The sequence below is a fragment of the Ranitomeya imitator genome, chromosome 1 (genome assembly GCF_032444005.1).
Source record: "Ranitomeya imitator isolate aRanImi1 chromosome 1, aRanImi1.pri, whole genome shotgun sequence".
In the NCBI taxonomy this organism is placed as follows: domain Eukaryota; kingdom Metazoa; phylum Chordata; class Amphibia; order Anura; family Dendrobatidae; genus Ranitomeya; species Ranitomeya imitator.
In genome coordinates this window covers 112,533,214-112,551,266 of record NC_091282.1, presented here as the reverse complement: position 1 = coordinate 112,551,266, position 18,053 = coordinate 112,533,214, and the positions used below count along the sequence as shown (strand labels likewise).

General features: G+C 42.0%; 1 protein-coding gene across 1 annotated transcript in view; it reads left to right on the top strand.

The window, feature by feature from the left end:
- CMYA5 (cardiomyopathy associated 5) overlaps positions 1-18,053 on the top strand; it is a 118,237-nt gene that overhangs the window by 38,288 nt on the left and 61,896 nt on the right. The window contains exons 5-7 of the mRNA XM_069749807.1: positions 12,470-12,703; positions 13,761-13,783; positions 16,643-16,764. Of these exons, the coding sequence (XP_069605908.1) occupies positions 12,470-12,703; positions 13,761-13,783; positions 16,643-16,764 (379 nt within the window). The remainder of the gene's footprint in view (positions 1-12,469; positions 12,704-13,760; positions 13,784-16,642; positions 16,765-18,053) is intronic.

Sequence of the window (18,053 nt, the reverse complement as noted above, 5' to 3'; positions counted from 1 at the left end):
AGTAAACAAATTCAATAATTAATGAATAAAATAAGTAATTAATGACTATTGATGTAACCATGTCTCCTCATGGCAGCTTTGCCCAGTGGCAACTTGCAGAGCACAGAGGCTATTTGAGGACAAGCTAATGTGATCTGTGCAATGGAAAGTACAAGGAGTCTGGACAAGAAGTATGGGTTTTTGGGAAATTTGGTTTATTTTGGCCACATGGGCAGCACTTTACAGGGTAGTCCACTACTCTGACAACCTCTTCTCAGTCCTTTGTAAAATAATAACTCTTAGGCAGGAGTCACACTACCATAGAATACGATCAAGTGCTATGCGAGAAAACATCGAATAGCGCTTGGCTCAGTGTTAATCTATGGGGCAGGCCACATCAGCATTTTTTTCTCATGCGTGTTCGATGTGCGTGTAAAATCGCAGCAGGCTGCAATTGGCACCGAGACTCGGCCGAGATTCACCAATGTAAGCCTATGGGTGCGAGTGCTGTCCGATTTTTGCACACCAATGTCTTTTGAAAAGCCGACAATTCATGTGCTGCATACAGTAAAATCACAGTGTGACAGGTTAGAATAAAATAGATAGAATAGATATATACACATAGAATAGATAGATATAAATGTCAGTGACACACAGATATTTATATATATATACATGTATATCATAGAAGAAAAGGAGGCAATTCAGCAGCCACGTACTGTAAAATCACAGTATGAAGCTACAGCGTTGAACAGATGGATTACGTACAGGATATACACATAGAATAGACTTACAGATGTCAGTGACATTTAGAATTACAAGTACAGTGTGTGCAGTTTACTGTACATGTATTTAATTAATAAAAGATAATTTTTCTTAAAAAAATGTAGTGGGCTCCCGCGTAATTTTCTTAACCAGCAGAGGGAAAGCCGATGGCTGGGGGCCAATGTTTACAGCCTGGGGAAGGGGGTAATACCCATGGAGCTTCCCAGGCTATTAATGTCAGCTGTATGCTTAGCAATTACTGGCTATTAAAATCGGGGACCCCCCAGAATGACGTAGGGTCCCCTATAATTAATACCCAGCAAAGGCTATGCAGGCAGCTGCGGACTGATATTTATAGCCTGGAAAGGGGCTACATGTAGAGTAAGCTGCACACACTGCACTAATGGTATATGTCACTGACCTCTGTATATCTATCTATTCTATGTGTATGTAATCCATCTATTCTATCCTGTCGGCTCTTGCTGTGATTTTACAGAACGTGGCTGCTGAATTGCTGGGTTATCTTCTACCTATCTACCGTATATACTCGAGTATAAGCCGACCCGAGTATAAGCCGACCCCCCTAATTTTGCCACAAAAAACTGGGAAAACTTATTGACTCGAGTATAAGCCTAGGGTGGAAATGCAGCAACTACCGGTGAATTTCAAAAATAAAAATAGATCATTATTTCCCCATAGCTGTGCCATATAGTGCTCTACACCATTCATATTTCCCCATAGCTGTGCCCCATATAGTGCTCTGCACCGTTCACTGTGCCCCCTAGCTGTGCCATATACAGTGCTCTGCACCGTTCATTGTGCCCCATTGCTGTGCCATATACGGTGCTCTGCACCGTTCACTGTGCCCCCTAGCTGTGCCTTATATGGTGCTCTGCACCGTTCATTGTGCCCCCTAGCTGTGCCTTATACGGTGCTCTGCACCGTTCATTGTGCCCCCTAGCTGTGCCTTATACGGTGCTCTGCACCGTTCATTGTGCCCCCTAGCTGTGCCTTATACGGTGCTCTGCACCGTTCACTGTGCCCCCTAGCTGTGCCTTATACGGTGCTCTGCACCGTTCACTGTGCCCCCTAGCTGTGCCTTATACGGTGCTCTGCACCGTTCATTGTGCCCCCTAGCTGTGCCTTATACGGTGCTCTGCACCGTTCATTGTGCCCCCTAGCTGTGCCTTATACGGTGCTCTGCACCGTTCACTGTGCCCCCTAGCTGTGCCTTATACGGTGCTCTGCACCGTTCACTGTGCCCCCTAGCTGTGCCTTATACGGTGCTCTGCACCGTTCACTGTGCCCCCTAGCTGTGCCTTATACGGTGCTCTGCACCGTTCATTGTGCCCCCTAGCTGTGCCTTATACGGTGCTCTGCACCGTTCACTGTGCCCCCTAGCTGTGCCTTATACGGTGCTCTGCACCGTTCACTGTGCCCCCTAGCTGTGCCTTATACGGTGCTCTGCACCGTTCATTGTGCCCCCTAGCTGTGCCTTATACGGTGCTCTGCACCGTTCATTGTGCCCCATAGATGCTCCACATTAATCTGTGCTGCCGCTGCTACTGCTGCAATAAAAAAAAAAAAAAACACATACTCACCTCCCTTGATTGCAGCTCCCGGCGTCTCGTTCCGGCGCCTCCATCTTCCCGGCGTCTCTGCTCTGACTGATCAGGCAGAGGGCGCCGCGCACACTATATGCGTCATCGCGCCCTCTGCCTGATCAGTCAGAGAGCGCAGACGCCGGGAAGATGGAGGCGCCGGCCGGGAAGATGGATCGGCGCCCGGCGGCTGGAACGAGGACAGGTGAATATAACATACTTACCTAGTCCTGGCGATCCTCGCGCTGTCCCCTCCTGTCTTCGGCGCTGCAGCTTCTTTCTCTATCAGCGGTCACCGGCACCGCTGATTAGAGAAATGAATAAGCGGCTCCGCCCCTATGGGAGGTGGAGCCGCTTATTCATTTCTGTAATGAGCGGTCCCACGTGACCGCTGAAGAGAGGAAGAAGCTGCAGCGCCGAAGCCCGTGGGACGGCAGGGACAGCGCGAGGATCGCTGGGACTAGGTAAGTATACCTCAGCGCCCTCAGCCCCTCACCTGCCGACCCCACCGCTACCGTGACTCGAGTATAAGCCGAGGGGGGCACTTTCAGCCCTAAAATTTGGGCTGAAAATCTCGGCTTATACTCGAGTATATACGGTATGTAATATATATACATTTATATATGTGTCACTGACATCTACAGTATATATCTATATATTCTATGTTTAATTATCTATTCTATCTATTCTATTCTAACCTGTCACGCTGTGATTTTACAGCATGTGACAGATGAATTGCCGGCTTTTATTTTACATATCTGTTATATATTTACTAGATGGTGGCCCGATTCTAACGCATCGAGTATTCTAGAATATGCATGTCCACGTAGTATATTGCACAGCCCACGTAGTAAATTGCCCAGCCAAGTAGTATATTGCCCAGCCACGTAGTATATTGCCCAGCCACATAGTATATTGCACAGTCACGTAGTATATTGCCCAACCACGTAGTATATTGCCCAGCCACGTAGTATATTGCCCAGTGACGTAGTATATTGCCCAGCAATATAGTATATTGCCCAGCAATGTAGTATATTGCCCAACCACGTAGTATATTGCCCAGCCACGTAGTATATTGCAGTCACGTAGTATATTGCCCAGCCACGTAGTATATTGCCCAACCACGTAGTATATTGCTCAGTGACGTAGTATATTGCCCAGCCACGTAGTATATTGCCCAGTTACGTAGTGCCTAGTGACATATTATATTGCGCAGCCATGTAGTATATTGCCCAGTTACGTAGTATATTGCCTAGTGACGTAGTATATTGCGCAGCCACCTAGTATATTGCCCAGTGACATAGTATACAGCACAGAGCCACGCAGTATATTGCCCAGTTACGTAGTATATTGCCCAGTGCCGTAGTATACAGCACAGAGCCACGTAGTATATTGGCCAGTCACGTAGTACATTGCCCAGTTACGTAGTATATTGCCCAGTGACGTAGTATACAGCACAGAGCCACGTAGTATATTGCACAGCGACGTAGTATACAGCACAGAGCCGCGTAGTATATTGGCCAGTCACGTAGTATATTGGCCAGTCACTTAGTATATTGCCTAGTGATGTAGTATACAGCACAGAGCCACGTAGTATACAGCACAGAGCCAGGTAGTATATTGCCCAGTTACTTAGTATATTGCCCAGTGACGTAGTATACAGCAGAGCCACGTAGTATATTGCACAGCCCCCGGAAGAAGAAATTTATCGAAACGCGCGTAGGGGTATTTCCCGGCCCTGTGAGTGTCTGGCAGGTAACTATGTACTTCTGATTAGGTTGCTGCTGAGGTCTGAAGTGTATTTAGCTTTCATTTATTGGGGTTATACTATCTGAACTATAGCGGTCATAGGGTTTTCATGAGTATCTATCTCTATGATGTTGCACTATTTGTACCTGCACACGGTTATACCCTGTAGGTGAGGTGTATACTCTCTGGGAATATGTGCAATATTAGGCTTAGAAGTTAGCGCTATTTTTACCTGCACACAGCTATACCCTAGTGGTGAGGTGTATACGCTTTGGGAATATGTGCAATACAAGGGATAGTAGTTAGAATTATAAGTTCACAACATATGCAGATGCAATAGGCTTCTCTTAGTATTTTCATAATAGCCCTAGTACCTCAATATAGCAATTTCTTCCCAGCATCCTACTCGACCATAGACATATATTTTTGTAGCCACAAAATATCAGTCATATGACCATAATGGAAATGTTCCTTGCATATTTTGTTTCAAAGTGAAATTATTATTGGCTACATACCTGTCAACACCAACAGTGCCGGTGTTTGGTTTGCAGGCATCCTGCTTTTATTACAGTGTGTGTATATTTTATTATATTTATGTCAATAAAAATTTTCTAGTTTGAACATAAACATTCTGGAGCCTGGTTTATATATCTACTAGATTTTTTTGAGATATTGATGTTGTGAATGTGTTCCGTATTCACCTTTTTTGGACTAATATGTTTAAACATGTCATGATTTGTCTGAAGGAGAGGATTGTGAAGCCAGCGCTGATTGGCTGCAGAATCATGTGAAATAACAATGTCACGTGATCTCTAGGAGAACCAGTGCTAACACCTCTTGAACGGCGGCGCCAACAGAGGTGAATATGAGTGTTTGAATATGAGTGTTATTATCTTATAAGCGGTAAGCATAAGGGGTTGTCCGAGTGGTGAACAACGCCTTTTAAGCACCTCCCACTTCACACTTTACCGATTGATAAAATAGCTGGTGCTCAGAGGATATGTTTAAATGGACTGGTAGGCAGCAACAGATATCTGTCTACATGATTATCGGCCTATATAAAAGAATCTTAAAGGGAACTTGTCATGTTGAAAATGGTATCTGATCTGCATGAATGATATTATGGAGCAGGAGGAGCGCATCAGATTAATGTTTATTTTTGTGGGAAACGTTTCAGTAAAACTTGCATTTTGTTCTTTGAAATCCTTGGTGATTATGTGTATATGAGTCTAGTGGACAGTGTTACTAGTGACTGACAGTCTTCCCTGTATGACTGTGCATGCAGAGACAGCTGTCAATCACTGAGTAGGACCGCCCGCTGGACTCATCTACTATATAAAGCTGAGTGTGTGTGTGTGTGTGTGTGTGTGTGTGTGTATGTCCGGGATTGGCATCTGCACCGTCGCAGCTACAGCCACAAAATTTTGCACAGTCACACGTCTGGACCCTGAGAGCGTCATAGCCTACGTTGTGAGGCGAAATTTTAACCCCGCGCTTTCCAATTCACCAAACAATTTTGCCCCTATCTACATAATGGGGAAAAAAGTGAAAGGAAAAGTGTTGGAGGCGTCGCAGCTACAGCCACAAAATTTTGCACAGTCACACGTCTGGACCCTGAGAGCGTCATAGGCTATGTTGTGAGGTGAAATTTTAACCCCGCGCTTTCCAATTCACAAAACAATTTTGCCCCTATCTACATAATGGGAAAAAAGTGAAAGGAAAAGTGTTGGAGGCGTCACAGCTACAGAAACAAAATTTTGCACAGTCACACGTCTGGACCCTGAGAGCGTCATAGCCTACGTTGTGAGGTGAAATTTTAACCCCGCGCTTTCCAATTCACCAAACAATTTTGCCCCTATCTACATAATGGGGAAAAAAGTGAAAGGAAAAGTGTTGGAGGCGTCGCAGCTACAGCCACAAAATTTTGAACAGTCACACGTCTGGACCCTGAGAGCGTCATAAGCTATGTTATGAGGTGAAATTTTAACTCCGCGCTTTCCAATTCACCAAACTATTTTTCCCCTATCTACATAATGGGGAAAAGTGAAAGGAAAAGTGTTGGAGGCAAATTGACAGCTGCCAGATGTGAACAAGGGGGACTTAAAGAATGAGAGCGATGGCGCAAAAGAGTATGTACCGATCAGTTGCTAAGGTGGGGCCCTGACATGGGATACTCACCACACACGGGGATATGAACACACACACAAAATGCGCCACACACTACCACGTGCTTGAACACATATACCACCCTCAGCACACATTTCACCACACATACACCAACCTCGCCACATAAAAGTCGAAACACAAAAGTCGCCGCTCAAAACTCGCCACGCGCAAAACTCGCCACATGCAAAAACTAGGCTCACGCAAAACTCGCCACAAGTGCAAAACTCACCTCATGGAAAACTCGCCACACACAAAACTTGCACACACGGAAAAATTGCCACATGCACAAAATTTGCAACACATGCAAAAGTTGCTTCACACAATACTTGCACATACTCAAAAGGCACCAGACATAAAACTCACCACGCGCAAAACTCGCCATGCGCAAAACTTGCGGCACACAACTTGCTACACTAACCTGTCACATGCAACTCGACATACAAAAAGTTGGTACACGCATGTTGCCACACAAAACTCATCTCACAAAAGTCGCTACATGCATGTCGCCACACACAACTCAACACACACAACTTGACAAACGAAACTCGCCCTAAAACACACACAAGTCTGGTATTAGCCTTCAAAAATAAAAATCTGATTAATAAGCAGACAAACTACAAGAGCAACAAATGTACCATATAGGAAATACAGCAGCTGTCAGTCACATGACCTGTCTATTATGTGTATGTGTGAGCTAATATATACTGCCAGGGGGAGGGCTTCCTGTTGGCTGGGGATTTATCAGGCTGCCAATTTATCTTACAAATACTGAGGTAAAAATAGTGAGCAAATAACGTGTTAACAAGGTCTAATACAGGAGATCACACAGTTATATACTATATACAGGGGAGATGACACACAGATATATACTATATACAGGAGAGATGACACACAGGTATATACTATATAGAGGAGGAGATGACATACAGGTACATACTATATACAGGAGGAGATGACATACAGGTATATACTATATACAGGAGGAGATGACACACAGGTATATACTATATACAGGAGCAGATTATCTACAGGTATATACTATATACAGGAGGAGATGACACACAGATATATACTATATACAGGGGAGATGACACACAGGTATATACTATATACAGGGGAGATGACACACAGCAGGTATATACTATATACAGGGGAGATGACATACAGGTATATACTATATACAGGAGATGACATACAGGTGTATACTATATATAAGGGAGATGACAAACATGTATATACTGAGGTGAAAATTAGAGGTGTGAGTGCAAAATGAGAGGAGTGATGGACAATAGTGTAGTGATCGGAAAATGACAGATGTGAGGTCGAAATGACAAGTGTTAGGGGGGAATGAGAGGTGTGAGGGAGAAAATGAGAGGTGTGAGGGAGAAAATGAGAGATGTGAGGGAGAAAATTAAAGATGTGATTGGGAAAATGAGAGGCGTGATGGGAAAATAAGAGAAGTGACGTGCTATAACTAACCACAGATATTTACTATGCCCAGGCAACGCCGGGCTCTTCAGCTAGTCTACTATATAAAGCTGAATGTGTGTATGTGTGTGTGTGTGTGTATGTGTGTGTGTGTGTATGTCCGGGATTGGCATCTGCACCGTCGCAGCTACAGCCACAAAATTTTGCACAGTCACACATCTGGACCCCGAGAGCGTCATAGGCTATGTTGTGAGGTGAAATTTTAACCCCGCGCTTTCCAATTCACAAAACAATTTTGCCCCTATCTACATAATGGGAAAAAAGTGAAAGGAAAAGTGTTGGAGGCGTCACAGCTACAGAAACAAAATTTTGCACAGTCACACGTCTGGACCCTGAGAGCGTCATAGGCTACGTTGTGAGGTGAAATTTTAACCCCGCGCTTTCCAATTCACCAAACAATTTTGCCCCTATCTACATAATGGGGAAAAAGTGAAATGAAAAGTGTTGGAGGCGTCGCAGCTACAGCCACAAAATTTTGCACAGTCACACGTCTGGACCCTGAGAGCGTCATAGGCTATGTTGTGAGGTGAAATTTTAACTCCGCGCTTTCCAATTCACCAAACTATTTTTCCCCTATCTACATAATGGGGAAAAGTGAAAGGAAAAGTGTTGGAGGCAAATTGACAGCTGCCAGATGTGAACAAGGGGGACTTAAAGAATGAGAGCGATGGCGCAAAAGAGTATATACCGTACAGTTGCTAAGGTGGGGCCCCGACATGAGATACTCACCACACACGGGGATATGAACACACACACAAAATGCGCCACACACTACCACGTGCTTGAACACATATACCACCCTCAGCACACATTTCACCACACATACACCAACCTCGCCACATAAAAGTCGAAACACAAAAGTCGCCGCTCAAAACTCGCCACGCGCAAAACTCGCCACATGCAAAAACTAGGCTCACGCAAAACTCGCCACAAGTGCAAAACTCACCTCATGGAAAACTCGCCACACGCAAAACTTGCACACGCGGAAAAATTGCCACATGCACAAAATTTGCAACACATGCAAAAGTTGCCTCACACAAAACTTGCACATACTCAAAAGGCACCACACATAAAACTCACCACGCGCAAAACTTGCTGCACACAACTTGCTACACTAACCTGTCACATGCAACTCAACACACAAAAAGTTGCTACACGCATGTTGCCACATAAAACTCATCTCGCAAAAGTCGCTACATGCATGTCGCCACACACAAATCAACACACACAACTTGACAAACGAAACTCGCCCTAAAACACACACAAGTCTGGTATTATCCTTCAAAAATAAAAATCTGATTAATAAGCAGACAAACTACAAAAGCAACAAATGTACCATACAGGAAATACGGCAGCTGTCAGTCACATGACCTGTCTATTATGTGTATGTGTGAGCTAATATATACTGCCAGGGGGAGGGCTTCCTGTTGGCTGGGGATTTATCAGGCTGCCAATTTATCTTACAAATACTGAGGTAAAAATAGTGAGCAAATAACGTGTTAACGAGGTCTAATACAGGAGATCACACAGGTATATACTATATACAGGGGAGATGACACACAGATATATACTATATACAGGAGAGATGACACACAGGTATATACTATTTAGAGGAGCAGATGACATACAGGTACATACTATATACAGGAGGAGACGACATACAGGTATATACTATATACAGGAGGAGATGACACACAGGTATATACTATATACAGGAGCAGATTACCTACAGGTATATACTATATACAGGAGGAGATGACATACAGGTATATGCTATATATAGAAGATGACATACAGGTATATACTATATACAGGAGGAGATGACACACAGATATATACTATATACAGGGGAGATAACACACAGGTATATACTATATACAGGAGGAGATGACATACAGGTATATACTATATATAGAAGATGACATACAGGTATGTACTATATATAGGAGGAGATGACATACAGGTATATACTGTATATAGGAGGAGATGACATACAGGTATATACTATATACAGGGGAGATGACACACAGCAGGTATATACTATATACAGGGGAGATGACATACAGGTATATACAGGAGATGAAATACAGGTGTATACTATATCTAAGGGAGATGACAAACATGTATATACTGAGGTGAAAATGAGAGGAGTGAGGGAAAATAGTGTAGTGATCGGAAAATGACAGATGTGAGGTCGAAATGACAAGTGTTAGGCGGGAATGAGAGGAGTGAGGGAGAAAATGAGAGGTGGATATGAACACACACACAAAATGCGCCACACACTACCATGTGCCTGAACACATATACTACCCTCAGCACACATTTCACCACACATACACCAACCTCGCCACATAAAAGTCGAAACACTAAAGTCGCCGCTCAAAACTCGCCACGCGCAAAACTCGCCACATGCAAAAACTATGCTCACGCAAAACTCGCCACAAGTGCAAAACTCACCTCATGGAAAACTCGCCACACGCAAAACTTGCACACGCGGAAAAATTGCCACATGCACAAAAGTTGCAACACATGCAAAAGTTGCCTCACACAAAACTTGCACATACTCAAAAGGCACCACACATAAAACTCGCCACGCGCAAAACTTGCCATGTGCAAAACTTGCTGCACACAACTTGCTACACTAACCTGTCACATGCAACTCAACACACAAAAAGTTGCTACACGCATGTTGCCACACAAAACTCATCTCACAAAAGTCGTTACATGCATGTCGCCACACGCAACTCAACACGCACAACTTGACAAATGAAACTCGCCCTAAAACACACACAAGTCTGGTATTATTTTTCAAAAATAAAAATCTGATTAATAAACAGACAAACTACAAGAGCAACAAATGTATCATATAGGAAATATGGCAGCTGTCAGTCACATGACCTGTCTATTATGTGTATGTGTGAGCTAATATATACTGCCAGGGGGAGGGCTTCCTGTTGGCTGGGGATTTATCAGGCTGCCAATTTAGCTTACAAATACTGAGGTAAAAATACTGAGGAAATAACGTGTGAACGAGGTCTAATACAGGAGGAGATGACACACAGGTATATACTAAATACAGGGGAGATGACATACAGGTATATACTATATACAGGAACAGATGACCTACAGGTATATACTATATACAGGAGGAGATGACATACAGGTACATACTATATACAGGAGGAGATGACATACAGGTGTATACTATATACAGGAGGAAATGACCTACAGGTATATGCTATATATAGAAGATGACATACAGGTATATACTATATGCAGGAGGAGATGACAAACAGCAGGTATATACTATGTACAGGAGAGATGACATACACGTATATACTATATACAGGAGATGACATACAGGTGTATACTATATATAAGGGAGATGACAAACATGTATATACTGAGGTGAAAATGTGAGGTGAAAATGAAAAGGTGTGAGTGCAAAATGAGAGGAGTGAGGGAAAATAGTGGAGTGATCAGAAAATGACAGATGTGAGGTCGAAATGACAAGTGTTAGGGGGGAATGAGAGGAGTGAGGGAGAAAATGAGAGATGTGATTGGGAAAATAAGAGAAGAGAGGTGCTATAACTAACCACAGATATTTACTATGCCCAGGCAACGCCGGGCTCTTCAGCTAGTATGTATATAAACACCAGGGATTTCAATGAATAAAATTAACAGTTATACTGAAACTTTTCCAACAAACACAAATATCATTCTGGTCAGTCTCTCCAGCTCTTGACAAGCTAAGAGGGATCCAGTTGTTTAATTATTCCTTAGCCAATAACAGCTGATTCGCATATGTAAATAAGACACATGACTGCATGCAACTTGGATAAAATGGCCACAGCAGCCTTTTATTAAATTATAACATAACGAAACCCAAAGCAGCCACAACATTGGCGTCCCCACAATAAACATTTTTAACTACTTTAAGGCTAATAGGCCCAGGCTTGAGGCAGTCCCCATGTCCTAGAGAACTTTCCCTGGCTGCACCACACCAGCCCAGGGAGTATGGTATTAACACCACATGGTTAGCACCCCTAACCATGAAGGACCTGCGCCCACCAGTTATATTGGGATGTAACCAATAACGCCCCTCATGCAAACAGACCCGACACTTAATGAGTCTCTGACCCAGACCTATCCCCCGCTGCTTGTGGCAAAGTAATACATATCTGAAAACATTCTCTTTATCAACTGTTAATATACCCATATATACATTTTCATTCATTTTTTAATTAAATATTTTTTTTTTGCACTTTCATTTTAAACACACATTTTTATTTATTTTTTTTTATATATATACTAGGGCCGGGTGGGCGGTATGACAATTTAAGAGGCAAGGGGAGGTACCTGTTCACCACTCGCCATATATTGTCCCCTATAACCTAACCTCATTCCATCCCCCTAACCTATCAAATCCATGGCATATCCACCCCCAAACTACATGTACAACGTGACTGGTTCTTAATCCTTTATTCCATCAGGTCATTCTTATTTTTCGCTCAACTAAACCCTCGTTGGTCTTATTGCTATTGGTATTGGATAGGGGTGGGGAATAGGTCTATATATAATGGAAAGTAACCTGATTCTGCAATGTCAAAGCTGTTGATCACAACTTGTCTGAAAAACCTCATCCTTTTATTTTTTCCTAATAATTAATGATCCCTCCACTCCTACTACTGTCATTGATGCAATCCATATGATCTTCATAGAAAAACTGCACAGAAGCCGAGAAACATTTCACAGACGAAAATGAAAAAACGGTACAAACAATAATTGACCAGCACAAAAAAAAGAGAGAGGGTTTTGAGGAAGTGAAGAAGATGAAGATGGATTACTTGTATGATCAGATGGTCGGTTTCCAGCAGAGTGTCGATACAGCAAAGGAAATTCTGGAGAAAGCCGCTAAGGAGCTCAATGAACTGGATCCTGTTATGTTTTTGAGTGTAAGTCACCCACATGCAGGTTATATACATTACTGAAATTACAGTATACAGGCGCTAGTGTAAATCCCACCCCCATATATTATATAAAGGTATGGCGACATTTACAGAGCTAAGTCTCAATGGCTGGTTGTACTTATATGGATACTGTTTGGATCCACCCAACCTCCGATCATATCAGAGATCCCTGTAGACGCCACGTGTGACATGGCAATACGCGTGTGGACATATAGACCACCATTCTTCACCCCTCAAGGACTTCTTTGGTCTTATGATATTTACTTCTTGCAGCAACATACTCTATTGCCTAATGGTGGATTTTGTATTATTTCTGATTTTGGTATGTCAACTATAATATATGCATGTACTTTGTTACACTACATAGCTGCACTTTATGCTGCTGCCGGGTTCCTATTTCTTTTGTTGGCCAAGGACCTTTGTTTACAGGAGGTCAGGGGGTAATTCGAGCCACTTATCATGATGAGCCACTTTGATTTCTATGTGTAGCACAATAGTACGTTTGTAATATATTTTTTTTAATAATTTATGTTTTGCCTTGCAGCACTAATAAAATAGTAATTTTCACGATGCCTACTAGTGGGCGCCACTATTATTCCTGTAGCTCTTAGTCCTGATTTTTGGATACGCGTTTTTTGCTATGTGAGCATGTAGCACCTAGGGATTGTACGTTGGTTTTGCCTGTCACTTTGCTATATGCAATCTCCATTCATATCATTGTCCACTTCCAAGCTTATATTCAGGTGTGTTAGAGCGGCTTCACATGCATTTCTGATTTCATTATGGTCCATATACGGAATTTGTATTATATGGATGTTTGGATACAAATCAATGAATTAACTGATAAATCTACCACGTCTTCACAGCCGCAACAGCAATGATATCCCCTACAACTCATGTGAATGTTGCAACCTATAACCTATCTTTAGACTCAGTGATAAATAGTTATATAAGGACACCCCCCCTCCCCAGGTTAGGTGGTGTGTAAAAATTCAGTATGTGTATATTAGCTTTATGAATCTCTATTTTTTTCTCTTTCTAGATTCATAATGATATCAATAGCAGGTACGGTCCCTCTTGCCTCGTATGTGTGCTTTGTTAAGATTGTCTGTGTTTAGAGCTGGAGATTACATTTTTAGTAAATGTTAATATACGTAGATATATTGCAGAAATGTATATGCCTTTCCATAGATCTGGATGTGGGTTGTCCACGTTGGTAATAGCACCAGTAAACAGTACAAAATAAGAAAAATCTAAATAATAAAGGGGAGAAGCCAGCGCTGCTTATGGTCAGAACGCAATACATAAAGTGCACATGCACATATTAATTTCTAACTGTATTTTAAAATGAGACATTTTGCAAACAATTGATCAATTCTTTGAGCCACCCCACCACGCCAAGGCATTCTAATAATGGAGCAGTCCTACTCTACGTTTTTTTTATATTCGCTGTGCCATTACGGCCTTCTAAATGTACTAAAGGCAAGACCACAAGACCACATTAAATGCAAAATACTCACATCTTGGACTTGCACCACTCTTCTGATGCCAGTTGTGTGTCTCCTGGAGCTCACATGGCATTGATCAATCACATCACCGCTGCAGCCAATCAGATGCTCGATGTCTGCTCAAGTGAAATAAAGAAGTGTAACAATGTCACATGACCCCGGAGAGGCACATCAGAGGTAAATATGCATTTTTTAAAATTTTGTTCTGCAAGCTGGATTATTAAATGGGTTCTTCCCCTAATATTAAGTTTCTACCCTTGAAAAAAAACAAACAAACTGCACTATAGTCACTTTCCGTGGGTCCACCGGTGAATCTCCACCGCTGCTTCTGATGTCCTGGCATTTGCTGCAGCGCTGACGTTCTGTAGACGCACAGCAGCCAATCACTGAGCTCAGTGGCTCTGAAGGGGGCGTTTCATCTACACTGGAAAAGCTGCTGAACCCAGTGCTTTACTGGAGCAGCGGGCGAGACTCGCCAGTAGACCCAGGGAAGGTAAGTACAATGTGTTTTTTTTTTATATAGTAGCCTGCAGCCAGGGTAGAAACTTAAGTGAAAGGGAACAACACCTTTAAGAAGGGGCTGTCCCATAGTGAGCACCCCCACACATTCATTACAGTTGAAAGGGATTTCTTAGAAATAGTTTTTCTATTTTATAGGCTTGCGGAAGTTAAAAATAACAAATTCAGCTACAGTATAATTGCTGGCTACTCCAGCACTGCCTCTGTGCTGCTGTCCCCAGTCTTTATTGACAAGCCGGATGATTACAGCACACAAGTTCACTGCAGCCAATCACTATGCTTAGGAGCCTGGTGCCATCTAGAGCGTCACCACTAAGCCCAGTAATTAGCCATTGTGGTCACATACTGAAACTGAAAAACAGTTTCTTGGAAAAGTAGAGGTAATTGCATACTGTAGGCTAAGTAAATAAGGCAAGTGTACAGAACCTGAGGATGCAGCAATGGTCCCCAACGCGCATTTCACCTTAGCTTCTTCCTGGGGGGTTTTCTGTAAAGGAAGAAGCTAAAGTGAAAAGCGCGTTGGGGACCATTGCTGCATCCTCAGGTTGTGTACACTTGCCTTATTTACTTAGCCTATACTATGCTATTACCCCTGCTTTGCGTGCCTATCTCCAGTGGTATTGTATTGCTAGTTCAAGTGATACGCTGCTAATTATTTTCACTATGATACACCACTATAAGGTTCTTTACCTATACCCAGCTTAATTACAGCAAGTGTATTCATTTGCACTTTATGCACTGAAAGCACTTTGAGATGCCTTTTGTCTGATGGACGTTCCTTATGTGATAAACTATCATTGTATTTACTATATATCTATTTTCCTGATACTAGTGCTCCATTTAGGCTATAATTACAACCATAGGAGTTTCTCCCCGTGCACAAAACTGAAATATAGGAGTGATATTGACTCCCTATATCCCTATTAAGGCTTCCTGGCCTATCTACCCTAACCTTTTTTCAGACTTTGTGCATGCGGTTTATCTCCCTATAGATTTATTCACATTGGTCATACACAAACCTTTTAAATTACTCCTCAAGAATAATAGGCTAATCATGAAAACACATGGAGGTCTTGAACCCTTGATGAATTTAGTGTATACTCCATGGATGCAGTACATTTTTGTATTTGTATCCAACCCAGAAAAACTTTTTTTTACTAATTATGTGTATGTATACATTTCAATAAAGATTTCCATATATTTTTATATATACTTGGCATAAGGCTTCCTTTTGTTTATAGGTTTATAATAATTAGGCTACGTTCACACGTTGCCATTTTGCAGCGTTTTATATGCTGCTGTTTTTTTTTTCTATGCAAATGAAAAGCTGATTTTTACAGTACCAGAAAAGTCTATAAGCGTTGTCAAATCTCTTGCACACACGCAGCTTTTTTTTCCTGACTGATTTGGAAAACTGCTGCTTTTTTAAAAATCTGCAGCAAGTCACTTCTTTCAGCGTTTTTTTTTTTTTTACCACAGAAAGCAATGGAAAAGTGCAAAACACTGCAAAAAATGCAACCATGCGTTTTTGGTGAATAAAACTAACTTTGTAAGCCATGTAGTGTAGACAAATTACACATTTAATCTGCTCCAAAAACGCAACAACAAAAAACAGCAAAAACCTTCTTTATTTAAGCAGCTTCTTCACTTCCAAGAGATCAGGTTTTGACTACAGGAAAAGCAGCATAAAGGCAACGTGTGAACATATCCATTGTATATCAAAGGAGTTTTATTGTATTGGACTTGTCTGAGGTAAATAATTAGCACGGTGCCATTTAGAAACCACCATAAATGTCCTCAAATACTGTACCAATACTGACTTACCATACATAAATGGGGTTTCCCAGCCATTGTAAGTCCTATTTCTAAATGAAGGTATCTGTGTTTAACCCTATAGGTTACGTAAAGCGATAGAGAACACTGTATCACTAGACAAGATGCCCACAGCATTCTCTCTCTTTGATCATATTGCCGCAAAATCTTCTAAGGACGATCAGAAGACAATCAAGCATTTACCAGGTATGAGGTATACGTGAGTCAGTGAATGTAAATAATTTTACATATTCAATATGAAATATCACATGGTGTCTGGAACAAGTCGACGCTGACTGCTCTGAAAGGCAAAAGAGAGGACATCTGTCAGTGGTGAGACGACTCCAGGATGACTTGTCACTTTGAATCCCTGAGCTTCTTAGAAGACAGCACATGCTAATTCTAGAAGACCGATATGTAAGATAACCTGTCCGGAGTCACAAGATATTGGCCGCTGCAGCTGAAACACATTTATCAAGCACATTTTGTTCAGTGTGTTTTACGCGATGAAAATTTGTTCAGCGGGAAATTTTTTTGTTAGTACAGCATGAGATGGTCAGAAACAGTGCTGGTATTGCTAATGCCAAACTTAATAATTCCATAAGTGTTTCTAACTTTTTTATTTTTCTATCAATAGAGCTATATGAGGACTATGCATAGCACGCTGACTTTTTTATTCATACCATTTGGGGTTCACGCCTTTATAATTATTTTTCTTTTTATGGCATTCACCATACGGGTATATTAATTGTGGGACTTTTATGAAAGCGGAACTTTCAGTTCTTTAATTGTTAACTGAGAAAAGGGGGTTGATTCACAATTTTACAGTGCAGTGAAAAAGTTTTAGGCACGTGTGGAAAAATTGCTGCATAGTAAGAACTCTTTAAAAATTACGCTGACCTCAACATCATCAAGTCTGTATGGGATTGTGTGATGAGATTGAAGTATTTGTGCAACCCTACATCCACACAAGATCTGTGGTTAGATCTCCAAGATGTTTGGAACAACCTCACTGCCAAGTTCCTTCAATAACTGTGTGGAGGTGATGCTTTGATGCAATTTTGACGGCAAAGCGTGGTCACCAAGTATTACAGCATTTTTTTCACACTTGCCCCTAGAGGAAATTGAACATGATTCAACTACACTGTCTCGCTATTGCATATATCCAGCGTCGGACTGGAGCACCTTGGGCCCACCAGAGAAAATCATTCTTGGGGCCCACTATGTAGCTACATAGAAATAGATACAAGACCACCAATTGTGCGGTAAAAAGCGCTAATATCAGGGTATAATATAAGGTAGTTCACGTCTTAATAATGTAGCAAGGGTTGGGGTAGCCCCCTCACAGAATATAATGTAGCCCCCTCATAAAATATAATGCAGTCCCCTCTCATAGAATATAATGCAGCACCCCACAAAATATAATGCAACCCCCTCAGGTATGACGCAGTCCCCACCATAGAATATAATGTAGCACCCCATAGGGTATAATGCAG